Source organism: Delphinus delphis, chromosome 7, assembly GCF_949987515.2.
Source record: "Delphinus delphis chromosome 7, mDelDel1.2, whole genome shotgun sequence".
Taxonomy (NCBI): Eukaryota; Metazoa; Chordata; class Mammalia; order Artiodactyla; family Delphinidae; genus Delphinus; species Delphinus delphis.
Window position 1 is genome coordinate 9647265 of NC_082689.1, and position 19070 is coordinate 9666334.

At 41.3% G+C, this 19070-nt stretch overlaps 1 protein-coding gene across 15 annotated transcripts in view; it reads left to right on the forward strand.

Annotated features, from left to right (window-relative positions):
• The window catches only part of TRIP12 (thyroid hormone receptor interactor 12), a 147233-nt gene extending 135063 nt beyond the window's left edge, over positions 1 to 12170 (forward strand). For all 15 annotated transcript variants that reach the window (XM_060015962.1, XM_060015961.1, XM_060015964.1 and 12 more), the window contains 8 exons: positions 1746 to 1860; positions 2154 to 2308; positions 3314 to 3478; positions 6318 to 6482; positions 8052 to 8165; positions 10196 to 10290; positions 10746 to 10849; positions 11631 to 12170. In XM_060015962.1, coding sequence (XP_059871945.1) covers positions 1746 to 1860; positions 2154 to 2308; positions 3314 to 3478; positions 6318 to 6482; positions 8052 to 8165; positions 10196 to 10290; positions 10746 to 10849; positions 11631 to 11827 — 1110 coding nt within the window. In that variant the 3' untranslated portion in view covers positions 11828 to 12170. The remainder of the gene's footprint in view (positions 1 to 1745; positions 1861 to 2153; positions 2309 to 3313; positions 3479 to 6317; positions 6483 to 8051; positions 8166 to 10195; positions 10291 to 10745; positions 10850 to 11630) is intronic.
• The last annotated feature ends 6900 nt before the right edge of the window (positions 12171 to 19070 follow it).

The following is a 19070-nucleotide window of genomic DNA, read 5'->3' on the forward strand; positions in this document are numbered from 1 at the left end:
GATTTCTGTTTAACCTGGGATAGCTATGCTAAAAGGAGCTAGGATTAACTGGCTTTAAAGCACCATCTGGTGGATACCAGGTGTTACTGCAGTTTTTTTCTTTTCTTCTTTCCCTACCTTCCTCCTAGGCTCACGTGTGAGTGGAGAACAAAATACACAAAGCCCTTACAGTCATGGAGCTTTTAGTTTGGGGAGGCCGATACACACACACACACACACACACACACACACACACACACTCATTCATTCATGTACATGTATATGTAGGATGTGTGCTGAAGAACTAAAGCAAAATAAGAAGATAGAGCATGATGGGGAGAGGATAGGGTGGAATGAGGTGACATTTGAGCAGTAGTCATTACTGTCTAGGGGAAAGGCTATCTCTTAGCAGAAGAAAAGTGAAGCAAAAGCCCTGAGGCAGAATTCTCTGCCTGTTGGAGGATGACAGTGGCTAGAAATAGGAGTCAAGCGATCACATAGGACACCCGGGCCAAGCTAAGAATTTGAGCTTTTGCTTGAACGAGATGGGGAGCCTTTGGAGGCTGTGGAGGAATGATGTGAACTTAGGTTGTATGAGGATCCACTCTCACGCTGTGAGAGTAGGACATGAGGTGTGGAGAGCGCCATTGCAGAGACCACTTAGGAGCCTCTAGCACTGGGCCAGATAAGAGATGCTGTGGTGACCAGTTTGGAACATATTCTGAAGGTGGGGCTTACAGTGTTTAATGATGGGTTGTTAAGGCGCCAGAAAGGGAAGCATCACGGGTGGCTCCAAGGCTGTGGTTGCAGCAGGAGGTGAATACTGATGCCAGTTACAGCCGTGGAGTACTGACAGAGACGTGGAGCTGGGTTAGAAAGCTTTGCCAGACCCAAGCGGGTCACTGTTTGGAAAGTTACAGTTGACTGTTTTGTGGACTACATCAGATCCTTTAAGCTATTGGGAAAGGAACTGTGTTAATGGTGCAATAATACTCATTATTTACAAGTAATCAGTAAGTGAAATATAACCTTCTTGACAGGACTGTGGTTAGATTAGGCTTATAAACTATGGAATTAACTTATCTTTAGTTGCATATCTAATTTATGGTGTGAGCTGATAGGACCTTGTTAGAACATGAAGGAATAATGTGGGTGCTGGTGTGGGTCCAGACGTTCCTTTTTTTGTGTTTTATTCAACAAACCTCTATTAAATGGCTGGTGTTTGCCCCGGCACTACAATGGATACAAGGTGAATTAAAGTTACCCCTAAGTGAGGTACGCAAGCATGTAATGAAATCATGGTAGTCTAATGTGGTGAGTACTTAAGTAGCCAAAATGTAAGTTCTGAAAAAGAAGCAAAGTAACTGCTTGGGCAGATAAAGAGGCTTCTCCTAAGGAGTGGACATTTGAGTTGGTTCCAGGGGAACAGTTCACCAGAGAGAGAATGGGAAAGAAATCCATTCCAGACAGTGCCATCTGTTCCCTGAGGGCACGGTATATAGCTGCAAGGGTACTCGTATTAGTATATGAGTTTGAACCATACAATTAAAATGTTGGGGCCACAGGAAGCAGGAAATAGTAAAGGGTTGCTGGTTCTCATTCCAAGTGACCTGGACTGAGGGAAGACAGGACAGTTTGGGAAATAACCTCTAATACATTCTGGTAGACAGTTGTTATTAGTATCCATTGCCAAAAGGTTGGCAGGTTAAAAAAAAGGGCAGCACAGATTCTAAACTTTAACTTGTCCTACTTATGTTCCTCTGTAGGTTGGCACAGGTCTGGGGCCTACACTGGAGTTTTATGCACTTGTATCTCAGGAACTACAGAGAGCTGACTTGGGTCTCTGGAGAGGGGAAGAAGTAACTCTTAGTAATCCAAAAGGTAATACTAATCTGTGACTAAGTCAATTTGTTATTCAGTTCAGGTAAAGGGCCCTTACAATTCATTATATATATTTAGCTTATAGTAGAGGGCCTGGCTCTCTGACCTAATTTCTTTTCACCTTTGTTTTCTCATTTATCAAATAAGGGAGACCCTTCCAGCTCTAGAGGACTTCATTCTGTGATCTGCTATCTGATTTTGAGAACACTGAATTTCTTAAATGTTCTTAATTACCGGGTCTGTCTTGTTTTGGGAAATAGCATCTAAAGTTTGGTGATTTACTCATTTTATAGGAAGCCAAGAAGGGACCAAGTATATTCAAAACCTCCAAGGCCTGTTTGCGCTTCCCTTTGGTAGGACAGCTAAGCCAGCTCATATCGCAAAAGTTAAGATGAAGTTTCGCTTCTTAGGAAAATTAATGGCCAAGGCTATCATGGATTTCAGATTGGTAAGTATAGAATTACCTTTTTTTCTACAATTTTTTTGTACCTGTGTTCTGTGACGGTACCTTAATCCCCTGCATTTAATGCCATATTTTAAAACACTGCTTCACAAACCTTAATGTGCATATGAATTGCTTGGAGAATTTATTTAAAAAGCCAGTTTTGATTCAGCAGTTCATGGGTCAGGCCCAGGTTTCCACATTTTCTTACCAGCATTCAGGTGATACCCAAGTGCCAGTCTGTGGACCGTTCCTTTAGTAGCAAGGGTTCAGAGAAGCAGGCAACATTAAGGGTGGTTTTAATTATATATATTTTTAAGTGTTTGAGTTAGATTTTTAATTCAATAGGAAAAGTATGAGCATGTGGCTAAACTGCAGTAAATTTCCATTAACGTGCAGGAGTGAAAATAACCCAAAAAATTAGTATTCACAGAGAGGTTTGAATGTTTCTGGACTTTCCTTCATTTTTTTCTTCATGTTTTCTGAGATACTTTGTCAGTATGTGTAAGACGTTTTCATCTGATGTCAGGCTTACAATTTCATTGTTGTTGAAAGAATGTGCTGTTAATCAGTTATTTTTGAAGTTCCATTTTTTCATTTTAGTTATAAGTAATTGGTCTTCTACATTCTTCCTTCCAAATATGCAATAATACAGACTGAAGTGGAATTAAGTTCACTTGGTCCAAAATTGAGTAAGACTCCTCTAAACATCTCTTGGTGTTGAGGTCCTTATGGAGAATGTATCTCCATCATTGAAGACTTCTTTTTTAGGGCCAGTGTTTCAGTAGGAATCTTCAGGTTTCGAATTTTTTTTTTTTAACAATATCAGCCCCAAATTGAGTTTAAATGGGGACAGTTTCATGTACTGAGAGAAACAGTTCTTTAAATATGTTTTTTTCCCCTGGGGATTACTTGACCTTTTAAAATGACCTCTTGAAGTGTCACTTAAAGAATTGAGGCAGTGCTAGAAGCTTGGTGTGACTGTTGTGATATTTGCACCTTCTCTTTCAGGTGGACCTTCCCCTGGGCTTACCTTTTTATAAATGGATGCTACGGCAAGAAACTTCGCTGACGTCACACGATTTGTTTGACATTGACCCAGTTGTAGCCAGATCAGTGTATCACCTAGAAGACATTGTCAGACAGAAGAAAAGACTTGAACAAGATAAATCCCAGGTAGGCTTAGAAAATGAGACAGTCAAGTGGATCAGTTTCTTTTTTTAGAAAGATGAGTTCTTTGTCAATGATTTGTATTTGGTCCAGTTATTATTTTATATTGGAAGAGTTTAAATTTTTATTATAATAACTGAAGCATATGATTTTACAGTTGGTAAGATGACCTGTAATAACAGCAGGTGTTGAACAGACAGCTTGACCAGCAAATAAAATACCCCTCTAACTAAAACCATAGGGCTCTTGTTTATTATATTTTAGATGGACATTATGTATCTGGGCAGGTACTCTATCATACTGAGTTCTTTTAGTAAGCATTTGAATCAATAAGGCTATTCGCAGGACAGATTGATTTTCCTGCGAAAGAAAGATGGCTTAATTTAGGAACAGTTCATCTGTTTCTAGAGAGATCTCAGGAAGATATTTTTAAAGGTCGTGGTAGGTATCACTGTTTCTTGGTGACATCTGTTAAGGTTTCTCTGTTAGATCTCATGGGTAATCTTGATCTTTAAATCATTAATGTATATTCTCTATACATTAACAAAATTAAATCATTTGAGAATAACAGTGGTTCTGTGTCTGACATTGGAAGAAGACAAAGTTGTATTTTTAAAAAGTGGCATAGAGTCAGACGTCTTGTATGGGGGCAGGTAACGTGGACCAGTGTTAAATCAACTCCCATTTTATAAATTACGTAAAATAAGAATAGAGATTTAAGATTCTGTAGCTAGAAAAAGTGTCACATCTCTTAAGATAGAGAGGAGCTTATAGTAGATGGGGTTTTTAGAATACTTTTTGTCGGGGAAGGAGGTCATTTGTAAGAAAATTAATTTTATCTCCCATATTAATCGGTAATTATTAATGGTAATTTGGGGGTAAATGTTTATTAAGAGAAATTGGTGTTTAAAGAAGCCAGGTCCCTCTTTTCCATATAAAACCTGTTGTCTTGGGATTTTTAGTAAGGTTTATGCTCACCAACTTTTAAGGTTTAAATTTTAAACTACTGTCATCTTATTTAAGATCATCTCTTAGGAAAATAACGCAAACACCACCACAGACAGCCCCGCCCGCTCCAGATACAGGACAGCTTGTGGTGCTCTTCCACGAGCCTTACGTGTACTCATTCATTTAATCTGCTGTGAGATTTAGATATTCCCGTTACCCCTACTTTACACATGAGAAACCCAAGGCAGATGGTTGAGTAACCTGCCCACAGTCACATACCTAGAACACCGGAGAGCTAGAACTGAAACCCAGGCTGTCTGCTCTGGAGCCCACACTCTGACAGCTTTTGCAAGCTCTCTTACTTACCCTTGTCTCCAGCGCAGTGTGCTGCCACAGTTCTCTTTCTCAAATCTTTGGAGATTTGTTCTTCTGATCTTTATTATTCCTGATGTTACCAATTTAAAAATATAAAATCCATAGCACAGAAACCACACTCCAGAAACTGGCAACTGGAACATGAGGACTGGTGGTATTCTCACACACCTCACCTCATTATTTATAAAGCATTCTGATGGAGCAAGTTGTCCTGGCTGAGTTTCCACTGGGCAGTTTAAATTCTTGAAAGGCACATGGAAAATGGGCTAAAACTTGGCTTTCAATTTAACGTGTAAGGTCTAGAGAAGGAGACAGCTAATTCCTTTTAAACATCTCAAGGACATATTGTATATTCTAGATTCCTATCAATGATAGCATTTTGGAGAGCTTTCTAGTCAGAGAACGTTAAAATGGAGAGTTTAAGTCCTTTTGCTGAAGAATATTTCAAATGTAAAATGAAAAGTCTTTCTTTGTGTGTCATCCAGTGATGTTCCCGAAACTGAGAGAGACCTAAACATGTATTTTTGCAGAGGAGTAAAAATTCTCAACAATGTATTTTACCTTAACCCTAACCCTCCTCTGTGTTTTGAATTATCTGTAATCCTACGCAGCTTTCACTTTCCTCTTTAAAAAATGACTGTTAACCAGAACTTCGTAGCCTTTTTTTTGTTTAAATGATTTTCTGCACTTTGACTATTTAGCCATTAGGAATTTCATACTCGGAGGCATCTTTAATTCGGAAGGTCATTTACCTTCTTTCTCATATACTGGATACCTTCATTTTCAGATAGAATTTGCAGTTTTGTATGTTGGTCTTTGATTCAGAAATTATATTTTATATAAGCCTTTCATGATCTTAAACATTTTAAAAAGTGAATAATACTAACTTTTTAACATTTGTCTTCAGAGTAGGAGTTGACTTTTCTTAGGGGTTTGCTAGAGCCTTTTTTCATCACACTGTTGCTGTATGAATACAAATTTGTTAATGCTGGGCCTACAGTAATCGAATGAAGAATCTCTGGGTATTCTTTAGACTTGAGCTTGCAGAGAAAAAATTTATTTATACTAGATAGTGCATTATTTGTATCTACAATTTCCTAACTGCACTGTATTACTCAGTATTTGCTATATACATGTATTGGATTCATTAAGATTAGCCTGGAATTTATAAAAAGTTTGTCTGGCTCTATAGAGCCTACCCTCTTAAATTGACCACTGTGCAAATGATTATGGCCTTTCTGTGAAATCTGACTGAATATGGTCAGACTGAGTAGCGGACACCTCATTGCAGAGGAGCACTCAGGCTATCTTGTTTTCTCATATAAAAATAATTGGATTTTGAAGTGTTTAAGATTATTTCCTTTCTGATCTCAGTGACTTATTTTTGTGTAGATGATGACAAAAAAAGAAAGAAAGAAGAGCTAAGGGAACCCATAAAATTTATTAGCATATCTTTTATTTCATAAACACAAACATAACTGACTGAATTACTGGGCTTGACCCCCCGCCCCCTTTTTTTTAGACCAAAGAGAGTCTACAGTATGCATTAGAAACCCTGACTATGAACGGCTGCTCAGTTGAAGATCTAGGATTGGATTTCACTCTGCCGGGGTTTCCCAACATCGAACTGAAGAAAGGAGGAAAGGATATACCGGTCACCATCCACAATTTGGAGGAGTATCTAAGAGTATGTACTCGCAGCGCCCCCTGGGGCGAAGGCCAGCTGTGGCCATGCGGGGCTGGGCCCGGGGGGCCTGCTTTGAGGCGGGGGAGGGAAGGGAGGGTCGAGTGAAGCACAGGTGCGTGTCCGGTAGCTGCTGCACACTGTGGTGTGAGACCTTTGACGCCCGGGATCACTGCACGAAGTCCACTTCTCCTGACCTTCGCTTCTGTTTGCTCTTGAGAGAACGTGTCAGATGTCTTGCAGTACCTTCTATAACCTTGAACTCTCTCTTCAAGCTTGAATACTATCTAATAACATCTCATTTTCTTAGTTTGAAGAAATCAGTGAAAAGCAGCCATCCCTTGTGTTGTCACTAAACTGCATTTCTACCTTTCTATCAAGCCACCTAACTTGACCTAATAGCCTTTAACGCTGTCCACACGTGCGTGCGCGCACACATTTATGGGTTTGGTGAGGCCTTTCATGATCCTTGACCATATTTGTTAAGGAAAACAATTTTGTACTGAATACAAATTATGTTTTAGATTACAACCTATGTAAGTCATTATTATCACTACTTTTGGAAAAATTTCTTCTGGTTTATTCCTGACATTGAATGGAAAGAGCATTGGGTTCCAGACAAAATACCACCTATACCTCCTAGACCTGACTTTTCCACTAACTTACTGTGGGATTTTAGATAGAACCTCTGAAAAATTTCAGCTCCAGTTTCTTCATCAGTTTGAGAGAAGAAGATAGCAGAGGACCTCTATTATTTAGTATGCCTAACAGTTCTGTGATTCCTAAGTAATTCCTTTAACAGTCAGTAGGGCTGTGTTCTCATACTACCTACTTTGAGAAAATTAATCTTTCAGCTTACTAGTAAATGATGAGTTAACTCCAAACTAGGTTCTCTGAAAATATTTGTAATAATGCTTGTGTTTTTCTGTCAACAAAACGCTATTGTTTTCATTTTTATCTGAGTAGGTCCCCTATTTCTGAATCCAAAGGGTTAGCCAAAGTCATTGATGACTAGGAGATGTTGGACCAATAGCAGATGCTTTCTGTGGCCCTTCAGTTTCACGTGGCTGCATTCCAGAGTTTACCTTTCTCTAAGTGGAGACACATACTGCAGAAGGATTGGGCTCTAAGAACTTAACAGGAGTTAGAACTAAAAATTGCACATTAAAAATTTAAAACACTTAACAGTTGGTAATTTTGACTCTTGAAACATTATCTTTAATTCTCAATAACATTTTATCCTCTTCGGAAGTTTCATCTGCTTCTCATCTGGTAAGGTAAAGTATAACTCATAGGGATTTTATGTACTGATAAATGAATTTTAAAACACACTAAATGTATTAATTTATAACACACATGGCATTTTTTACATTTTCTTATTGGCCAGACCCTGAATTAGAAGTTGACCTGACTTGTCTTTTACTTACATAGTTTACTGGGAGATATTTTAAAGACTTCATTTTTTTTTTTTTAAGTGATCAGGAAGGATGTTTCACTGTAGTTTGCCAAATATTAAATAGGAAAGAAATTTGAAATCTTGTCGCAGATTTTGAAAGAGTTTTCTTTTTGCAGCTGGTTATATTCTGGGCACTAAATGAAGGCGTTTCCAGGCAGTTTGATTCATTCAGAGATGGATTTGAATCAGTCTTCCCACTCAGTCACCTTCAGTACTTCTATCCGGAAGAAGTGAGTAGCTTGTGTGTAAAAGAAATGGTCATCTCTAGTTCTCTACCTATAATTATCTTAGTGGGGTCTCTCTGTGCTATTTAGTCAAAGACCCCATTGTTGCAAACAGAAAGGTAGATGGTTGGGTGCGGTGGCGGGGTGGATGTTTGGGAAAGATAAGATCATTTCCTGAGTGAGGAAGAATGTTAAATGTAATGTATTAAGTATAATGTATAACATATATAAATAAGTATTAAATATAGTATAAAAGAGCATGGGATCCATGTGTGATTGAGTAAGCATAGCATTCTGTTTTTCTTTTTGTTTCTGTTTGTTTTTTTTTTTTTTTTGGCTCTGTTGGGTCTTCGTTGCTGCGCACGGGTTTTCTCTAGTTGCGGCGAGCGGGGGCTACTCTTCATTGAGGTGTGCGGGCTTCTCATTGCAGTGGCTTCTCTTGTTGTGGAGCGCGGGCTTCAGTAGTTGTGGCGCATGGGCTTAGTTGCTCTGCGGCATGTGGGATCTTCCCGGACCAGGGCTCGAACCCGTGTCCCCTGCATTGGCAGGTGGATTCTTAACCACTGCGCTACCAGGGAAGTCCCAGGCATAGCATTCTTGTCAGCTGACCCTCGACGCTGCTTGGTGGAGAGTGGAACTTGGGTTTCTGTACACCTGTGGCTGGCGGGGAGAGCCATGGGTCCATAGTAATGAAAGTGACACTGGGGAGGTTACTTGTTGTTTTTAAGCTAAACTTTCTGGATTCGCTGAGATGTTGATTGTTTCATGAGCGAGGTTAGTCCTTGAAGTTTTAAGGAAATGTTGCAAATTACCTAGTTGCCAAATCCAGAGAACACTTGTGAGAATGGAGTTAATGAGTTTATGTGCATCATTTTTTTCCAGCCGTCTTTACTTAAAGTGCAACAAGAATCTCAGAAAACTACTTACTGATAGTGAGGTGTCATGGAAAGGGTCTGGAAGGTGTTTGGTCTCCCAGGTGGGAAACCTTTCTGTTTCTTGTTTGAGCACTAGCTGTAGACTACACCTTTATTACCGACTGAATCGGGAATCTTTAAATGACTTAGCGTTTTCATCTCAATTATTATTTTTATGTCCACTTTGATTTGCTGCTTATTAAAACATGTGGTGTACCTGGCACTTTTAGGCACTAAGTGTCACCTGGAATTGAAAACAGCAAGTGTTCCTTTTGGAATTGGATCCTGGTCCCCACTACTTAGTGGTGTGACCTTACCCAGCTTGTCCTATCTGAGCTGACTGGCTCATTCATAAGATTGAGATAACCTCTCGCTTACTGAACAAGATACATAAAGTACCTGACAGTGAGTGACACGTAGTAGATACCAAATTTCACATGCTCCAAATGGATTTTCTCAGAGTGTACGAGTCATCCTGCAAATGGGCAGTCTACCAGGTGAGAGATGGTTTAATTGGAAACTCATGTTAGATTTTCCAAGGACACACAGGCATTTTTTGCTTTCTGATATCTGTTCTGTAATGACTAGCGTGGTCCTAGATGACCATGTGGCACAGAATTGCCTTTCTTCGCAAAGTGGGAAAACCTACCCATTTGCTGTGTCTCAGTTCAGCTCTCCTCTCCCACTTCTGTCTCCAGCTCACTGTTCTCTCTCTTGGTTTCCATTATGGTGTGCCCTCGTGTTTCTAAAAGCCAGGATTTATAAAATCTCCCTGGTTAGAAGTAGATATTGAGTTAAAGCCTCTTAAGAAACGAGAAGAATTAGGAGAACTTCAGTTAAGGGCTGGTCTCAGGTATGTTTTGTCTTAGATTAAAGGCTCCCTAGAACCTAGTTCATGCAAATGGGCAGCGCACCTGTTCATGTCAGCTGAAGAAGAGCTTGCATCTGTAAATATACTAGAAGAGCACACTGTAAAAGCACATTGTAAAGAGTACCAAGCTGGGTACTTGGGGCTTCTGTAGACCTTTATGTTGGCACGCCACAGAACAGAACATGCGTGCATTTTCAGTCAGTTACACAGCTGTGTCCTTAGTAATCTGTTGCCCGTGTTTAAACACACAGCTGGATCAGCTCCTGTGTGGCAGTAAAGCAGACACTTGGGATGCAAAGACACTGATGGAATGCTGCAGGCCAGATCACGGTTATACTCATGACAGGTAAGTCCTGGGTTCTGCCAGTTTTCAGATACACACACATATATATACATTTTAAAATTTGTTTACTTATTAAAGGAGGCTTTCTAATATTTTGGCTTCATTTCTCTCAAGACTGCAACTTCAGGACCGAAAGGGTTTTTTGTTTTTTTTGCCCCAAGTATTTCTGTGAAAATGGGCGGGAGGAGGAAAGGTGGGGAATCCCACTGTGACCCCATTACCCATTTTTACGTATAGTAAAGTGGAAATATCTGTACAATCCCAGACAGGTCTTATTTATTACAACAGTAATCATTCCACTTGAATTCCAGCTGTAACAACAGAAACATATTTGAGTGCATTACAACGTGAATTCATATGCAGTCATATTTACATTTGATAGTCTCTAGCTAATTATGAGAGTCAAAACTGTATTTTAATACGATGAAGTAACTATGGTGTATTTATTTCTGTTATAGTCGGGCTGTGAAGTTCTTGTTTGAGATTCTCAGTAGTTTTGATAATGAGCAGCAGAGGTTATTTCTCCAGTTTGTGACAGGTAGCCCAAGATTGCCTGTTGGAGGTGGGTACAGCAGTTGATTTACTGTAGCTATGAGTGAGTGTGTGTGTGTGTGTGTGTGTGTGTGTGTGTGTGTGTGTGTGTGTGTGTGTGTGTGTGAGGGGGGGGTGGAGAACGCACGCAAAACTTCAGTGCCAACAGCAGGATATTCTTTATTTGACCTTGAGTGCCTCTTAGTTATTTCAATATCATAATGTTTCTAAGTTTTCAATTTGTTCTGCAGTGTGTTAAGGGATATCACTGGCAGGACAATTCATAGGGATTGACTTAAACACACTGAAGTAGGACTACTAATGTACATGTAATGCTGCTTCTCTACACAAAATTCAAATTCTCAGACATACGTACATTATAAACCCTTAGATGGCTTAGATGAAAAGGCATTCTAAAGTCTGTTTTTTTCAGAAATGAATCCTAATATGAGTTGAATTGGCGCTCTTTTAAAAGCATAAGGGAAGCATAAAGAACTGTTTGCCTCCATGTTATACAGTGACTTTTGATTGTAAATAAAGCACGTACCAGGTTCCGTACCCTCGATATATCTTGAATGGGTAGAGTTCATTCAAGATATATCGAGCAGGAAGGAGTACCTCTGTGTATGGTAATGCTGTGCATTAGAGCAGTATAGTGTGTTTCTGATGGGGGCAGATAAGAAAGGGTACGTATACTTGTGCTTCCAGACCCATTCTCCTTATGGATGAGAGGCGGGTTTCCCTGAGCTAGCTGGCGGGCATCCCGTAAACTTGCCAAGTTCCTCTGTCCTTCTTTCTTCCCTCTTCATCAGGCTTCCGGAGCTTGAATCCACCTTTGACAATTGTCCGGAAGACCTTCGAATCAACAGAGAACCCAGATGACTTCCTGCCCTCCGTAATGACCTGTGTGAACTATCTTAAGTTGCCGGACTATTCGAGCATCGAGATAATGCGAGAAAAGCTGTTGATGGCAGCGAGGGAAGGGCAGCAGTCGTTCCATCTTTCCTGATCACAATGAGAAACGCAGTGTCTGCCTGTTACAGCAAAAGAGAAAAATCATGATTTCTTTTCTAAATGTATCACCTGAGTCAAGGAAACATGTTACGCCTTCTTGTTGTAGGAAAACGGCTTGCAGATTATAAAAGAGACACTTGGTTCCTATTCCTTAATGGCCCCATGGACTTAAAGTGATCAGGCCCTAAAACGTTGTTGTGATGAGGTTTCTTTAGCAAGTTCTTGTTTAAATTATCATTTATTTGACGAGTGAAGTTTTTAACTTGCTTTGCTGTGTGAAATTTAAAAAAAGGGATGTTTTTCCAGGCTGAAACAATAAATGTCGCTGTGCAGTTTAATTCTGGGTTGTGTGTATCCATCTAGCTAAGTCTGCAGTTTTGTTTCCTCCAAAGACAACTCTTGTACATAAGTACAGAAATTAAAGCTCCCGTGTATTTGACAAATACAGTTTAGTAGGTGAGCTCTGTGTGCTTTTCACTTCCCCTGAGTTTCCCCGCCCTGATCCGTGTACTGTCTGTGCCGCTCACACAGGTTTTTTGTATACAGAACCCACAGTTGGTACATCTTCGTCAGCCATGGGCTTTCGTTGTTCCCTGTTCTCTCTCAAATTAAGATATAATTTAAAATTCATGGAATTGAAATATGTTGTCAATATAATTCAGCCTTTGTAACTAGGTAGCCTTTTCTTATAGCTTAGTTTTACTGTAGTTGTAGGGTATCACTGGCCTTGTACCAGGGACGCACTAGGACTGTTGACGTGGTGATTCTGGCAACCACCGCCTCTGTGATGGAGGCAAGGAGAGCTCATTCGTTTCTTTTGTGTAGGTTAAAAAGTCTGCAGCTTGGGCTGGCCAGTATTTATTATTCTGTGGCCAGAGCATTTTGAATTGATGTATACGGTTTTAAGCAAAGTTAGCAGGTTTCATTCCCTGTTGGAGTAAAGAAAAAGTTTTCCCCCCTTTCTCTCGTTTTAAGTTTTTGTTCGGTGTCTTCTTTCGCTGTTCCGCTCTTCTCTCCCCCTCCTCCCAGTGCTCACGCGGGACAAACAGCTCAGCCTTTGTCTCGACACACATCAAAGCACCTGTAGGCCATGCTCTGTCCAGTTGTTTTCTGTGCTGATTTCTCAAATCTGCAATAATTCATCAGGTTCATGTTTTTACCTGAAAATAAATAAAGTTTGCTTTACCTTTTTTGTTTATAGTTCTGTGCCGTATGCATCACTTTTAGTTGTAGAGATGTATCTCAATGCAGGCAGATCGTCACAGCTCATGGCTGATTTCGCTATTCAAAGAATTTAGAATAGCAACTGAAGAACATAAAATGTAGAAAGAGAATGAGAGGAGACTCCTTCCTTCATTCCTAAGGTTCAAAATTAAGCCTGTTGCATAAATTTGAGAGAATTTCCATCATTCATCTTTCTGAAAATGAGAGATGAGCTAATTGTTTTCTTATTGGACTTTGAGAAATCAATTTTCTTTTGTTTGACTGTTCTAAAGTCTTATTTAATTGATGTCAAAACCCCTTTGTCCCCTATTTCACCACTTAAAAGAAACTCCGTGGCTTATTTTATTTAGATTACTTTGTCGTTTCCACTTAAATGGCCTTATAGGAGCATCCCCTCGTCTCAGTGCACCTGGGCAGTGACCCACCCCCCTTAGGTGGGACGGAGCTGTGAGAGGAACTCGGAGTGTCTCTCCCTGGTCCTTGCAGAGGCTCTGGAGAGTGAGCTGCTTCCCTTTGACATCAGAGGAGGGAGTTGTGTTTCTGCAGTTCTAACATTGACACCGTAGGACCTGTGCAGTTTAATCAAGTGAAACTAGTGTTAAAGAATGAACCAATTTGTTTTAAATCGTTCTGATACCTTTTTACAGACTAAGCGCAAAAAAGAGTTTTGCGTGAGCGTAACCTTTTTGTTCCTCATTTTTTAAAGGGTTCTGTCGTTAAAATTTAGACGTATGTATAAACAAAGTAATGCATCATATTCAGATATCTTCTGTATTTAACATTTTAGCCATATCATGGCCCTGGCAGATTTGGCCTCATTGATCTCAGCGTCTAAGGAGTGAGTACATTGGATGGTTTTGAATCGCACTGTGGAGCCTGATTGTTTCAAAGTCGGTAGTTCTCTGTTTAAAAGCTTTCAGTCTTTAGCTTACTCCTTAATTTGGGGACACTTGGTTAATTAGGGGCAAGGAGACTTCCCATTTGAAAGCAACCTCTCTTGGCAGAGGCCTTAATATTACATCATAGGGAGAAGTAGACTTCATCTGCTGTTCCTCCAGTTATGCCTTAAATTTATTTGCTGAGTAATCCTGTCAACAAGCACTACTCTCTATGCTTTACACACGTAGACAGTTTGGATAGTGGCTAAGATTTTGTTGTCTTTTAGTGTTTGCTGAGGTGGAGTCAGTCAGACGTTAGTCACAGCTAACACCGACTATGGCGTTGTCATTTAGACAGTTACTGATTTGATCTGCTTTGTTTATGAAAACACAGTCCTCACTATTTAAGAAGGAAGAGTTGGTTAAATGTATTCCCCTCCTCCCAGCCCCCCCCCAAAAAGTGAATGAATTGTAAATGCTAGGTAGTCTCATCAGGAACAGACATGGAGAGAATTCTAGATGCCTTAGCCAAACCCAGCAGAAGAAACCTTTCACACAGCTTCTCATTGGATACAGACTTTTCTTTCTCTTCCTGTGCTTCGGCTCTGGTTCCCTGTGTTTGTACTGATCGAGAACTGTCTTTCACCTTATATTCCATAAAGAAGAGAGTATTCTAAAGTCTGTCCTGCATTTGGCTATTCTTGCAAGTTTGGTACATAACATGAAAGGGAGAGGTGCGGCTGGCTGGCTGACGTCACTTCCTGCCCTTCTTCAGGACCTCCTGTGCATAAAGGCCATAAGGCCGAGGGACAAAAAGCCCCAACTTCTGCATCCAAGAAGTTAGCGATTTAACTCTTGATTTTCCGCAGTAAGGATTATCGCCAGCGACTTGTGAGTGTGTCTTTCCTTTAGTTCCCCAGGCGTTAAGGCTGTGCTCCCGATTCCTGCCAGTAAATTCAGGAGATGGGAATGTTTCTGATAGTCCACGGAAGAATGTGATGAAAAAGGAGACTTGCTGGGGAAAGACATAACTGTGCGTTCAGAAACCAAGTCCTTCCGGGGGGATTCTGGATGCTCTTGTTCATTCTTCATTAGCAAAGACGATGGAGCCTTTAATTCATTTATCTTGGGCTTTGTTTTTTTGACCCACATTATTTTCCCTATTGTAATGAGAACGTTGTTTGAAAATGTCATACTCTGTATTTCTTACTCTGAGAAATGCTTTTGTATGGGTCTTAGGTTTGACGCTGCAGTAGTTGGCATACCCAGTAAGGGATAACCTAGTGACAAATCACTGAAAATGCTTCCTTTGTTACCTCAAAAGAAAAGAAATTCCAGACAAAATATAGCATTTATATTTATAGAAAATGGAGGATTGGCTGTTTTCCAAGAACTTCAAGTTAATTCTTATGCAAGGAAAAGTTCTTAACTCTAAAGACTTGTTCTGCATAAGGAAACACTCTTTAATAATGGAAGAGGTGGTTTTATTTTTACAACAAGCCTACTCATATTACCAAACCTATAACCAATTGCTGATCTCCTGTGTAAAGCATTTTTTTCTCTTATCTGAAACAGTGATTTATATGAACTGTTGGAATAATGGAACCTCAAACTACAGATGTGTATGTAAAATTGCATAAATGCACTGACTTCCTTCTCCCTGAATATATTTTTAATAAACAGCATTATCCTACATGGTCAGTTTTATTAAATTATGCACAACCAGAGGGTTCTTCTGAGAAGTGGTATGCTTGTATGGGTGGCTTTGGAAAGCTTCCTAGTGTGGTAAGTAACACAGTAATCTTAGCCTTTCTGGGAGGCATCAGAGGAGGGAGTTGTGTTATAGGAGCCAGATGTATTCAGAGAGATGACCCGAATACTTGCTTGTTGGTGGAGAGAGATGGGCGCTTGCGTTGTAAGCTACTCTGCAGTGGTGCAGTGGGAGCCCTGCGGTGGGGAGATGCTTGCCCCTGTGCGCAGACAGTGGAGCCTCCTGGTTGGAACCCCCTGAAGTCACTGTTCTTGGCTTTCATGACTGGTTGCTCTGCCCTTGACCAAGGTCTGGATCATCAGCCTATTCCACTGAAACAGAAAAAGAAAAGTCAAATTGATTTAGGAAAGCAAGGGAGGTGAGGGTTTCGTTTGCTCGTTTTGTTTTTTGTTTGTTTTTTAAGAGTGGTGATTGAATTTAGGGGTTTTTTTGTTGTTATTTTTAAGAGAACAAGTGAATGAAATGTATACATTTCATATACTTTCGTAAGTACACAGCACAGCACACGTATATACGCACTCATGTGTATTCTTCTGTATTGTCTTGGTGTAACTGCCTAGGTATAACCATATTTTTCTCTTGATGAATCTCTTGGTCCGTGAGACGACTAAATTACAGGTGGAGGGTGCTGTGCAATACCAGCCTGCCACCAGCCGGCCTGTACGGGAGTCTGTAGGCACCGGAGCGTCTGTAGCACCAATTCCAGGGTGGGGCCGTGGAGCATCACAGTTTTGGTTGATGTAATTCTGCAAATTGACCTTGGCGTGTTGAGTTACACAGAGGATTTAAATCTCAGCGGCAGTTGTTTGCACTAGAAAAGTGTCCCTTCAGACCCTCTTGAGACCAGTGCTTGGGGGATGGGGTGCATTTCATGACAGTTCTCACAACAGGCATGCTTGCTGAAGCCTGTGCCATTCCTCGTTCTCAGCCAGGTTAGTGACCTCAAGGTTATCTGGTCACTCTCCCCGCCCCCCGACTCGGCGTGAGAAGCACAGGAAGAGTGGCGGTGCTGGTGCCTGAAACGGTGCCGTCCTGCCTTTGCGAAGAGCTGCCAGGGAGCAGGGCCCACAACCCGCAAGAGTTTGCCTGGGGACTTGAGGCAACCTTGACAGGCACCGGAGGTGTCTGTACCTCAGATACCCCGTTGTGGCTTCAAGGTCCAGGCAGCAGGATGATTGCACTCTCCCTGGGAATTCAGGCTTCAGAGATAGATTTTCCTCTCTGTGACTAAGAAACATGGAAACATTCGTTAGGGACACTATATTAAGAATTTATTAAGAAAATTGTGCTAAGGAATATGAGGGCAGAAGACACAAGTCGAGATGGCTTAAGGGTCAAGTCCGTGTTTACACTGTTTAATGCTACGTGTGCAGTTGACATGAAAAAGTGGTTATTTGAAATGATCGTAGAAAATTAACAGTGGTCCATGGAAAGCCCAATGCACTCCATTTGGCGTGCACTTCTTAATAAGGGAACCTGGGCCTCTGTTGAGACCCATCCTGTCAGCCCCCTCTATTCCCACAGTGCGTCCTGACGTCACTTAGCGCCACAGGACTTAACATCTCTTAGAACCGAGGCATCCCGGTGACTCGCCCAGAGCTGTGTGAAGGGCTTTGTGGAAGAACAAGTGTTGGCGCAGGAAGAGGCCTGGACATTCAGGCCTGACCCAGCCCTGGCCCCTCTTCCTGGGTAGTGTCATGACCCCTAACCTCACTGGCCCTTATCCTCTGCACTTGTCAAACCAATTCAGTCATCTCTATGGTCACGTTTTTTTTTGTTGGTTTCTTTTTTTTTTTTTTTTGCGGTGCACGGGCCTCTCACTGCTGTGGCCTCTCCCGTTGCGGAGCACAGGCTCCGGACGCGCAGGCTTTAGCGGCCATGGCTCACGGGCCCAGCCGCTCCGCAGCATGTGGGATCTTCCCGGCCCGGGGCACGAACCCGTGTCCCCTGCATCGGCAGGAGGACTCTCAACCACCGCGCCACCAGGGAAGCCCTAAGGTCACGTTTTAATGGTAATACTCATACAATCTTGGGTGTGAGTCTTTGCAACGTCTCCCGGTGTTTCTCCACGAAGGCATCGTAGCATTTGGGTTGGCACAGTTCTTCCCGCAGAGCTTCTGGCTTCTCTGGCTCTGAGTGTCAGCAGCACTCACTCTCTAGGCATTGGGACAACTTGAAACGCCCTCTAATGCTTTCCAGCATCCCAAATATCAGGGTGTTACCCCCCAGCTGAGAAGCGGTGATTATGTGTTGCAGCTTTTGGAAAGCGATCCAAGTTTTATATTCAGCCAGTAATTATGGTTAATAACAAATCAAAGTATTGCAGCACTTAGGAGTGGGCACAACTGAGGGATAAGAAGAGGAACGGAAAAATTATTTAGTCAGGAAAAGCCACAGTTCTGTCCTCCCCCTACACACACACACACACACACACACACACACACACACACACACACACACACACACACACACACACACACACACACACACACACACACACACACACACACACACACACACACACACACACACACTGTGCCTTTCCTTTCCATCAGGAGGAATTCATCCTTACTGCTCTGACATCCACCTTAGGTGAGAACTTCTACAGTGTTGGGAAAAGGATATCCTCTTGTACCAAATATAACTTTCAGAGAATTTTAAATTCAGAAAATGTCATGGCAATTGTCGCTTTTCCAATTTAAAAACAGTCTTAACTAAATTCATTGAGAAAAGTCCAGTAGTTCTAACCGACGTTAGAGGATGTTAAGTAAAGATTCAAGCCAGTGTTTTCAACGTTCTAGAATTACTTAAAAGAAGTTGGTCTGTCAGCATTGCATTATGTGCTAATGGAGTGGGCCAATAAGCTTCCTTTCCTCCATGGACAGTTTAGCGCTGGCGTAGATTCCTTTGCTCCCATTGTTCTGACACGGAATGTTCCAGAGTGATGGAAAGAATACAGGATCCGTTTCCTCCCAAAGCACTAAATGGTGTTTTGACAAACAGAAGAAGTTGAGATTTTTGTGGTCTTTCTCTCCAATGTACCATTTTCCTTGCCCCGTCTCACAACACCCCTGGGGGTGGGCGGAGGTGAGACAGGGAATCTAATCAATTACTGATCAACCTGACATTCACCACAAAGTGGATGAATTAAAAGAAAAAAAAGTAGGTTTTTTTAAAAAAATCCTTTTTCCTTTACATGGAGATTTTCATGAGGAGTGCATGGTCAGTGAAGCATACTGCAAATGTTTCAATGTGATGTGTTCAGTCCTCCTGTTTTATCATCTGCAGGACATACCAAACTCTAGCCTTATCTCTGGTGCCTGGCATGATGCCCGACCTCGATGGCATTCAAACAGGCACAGAGG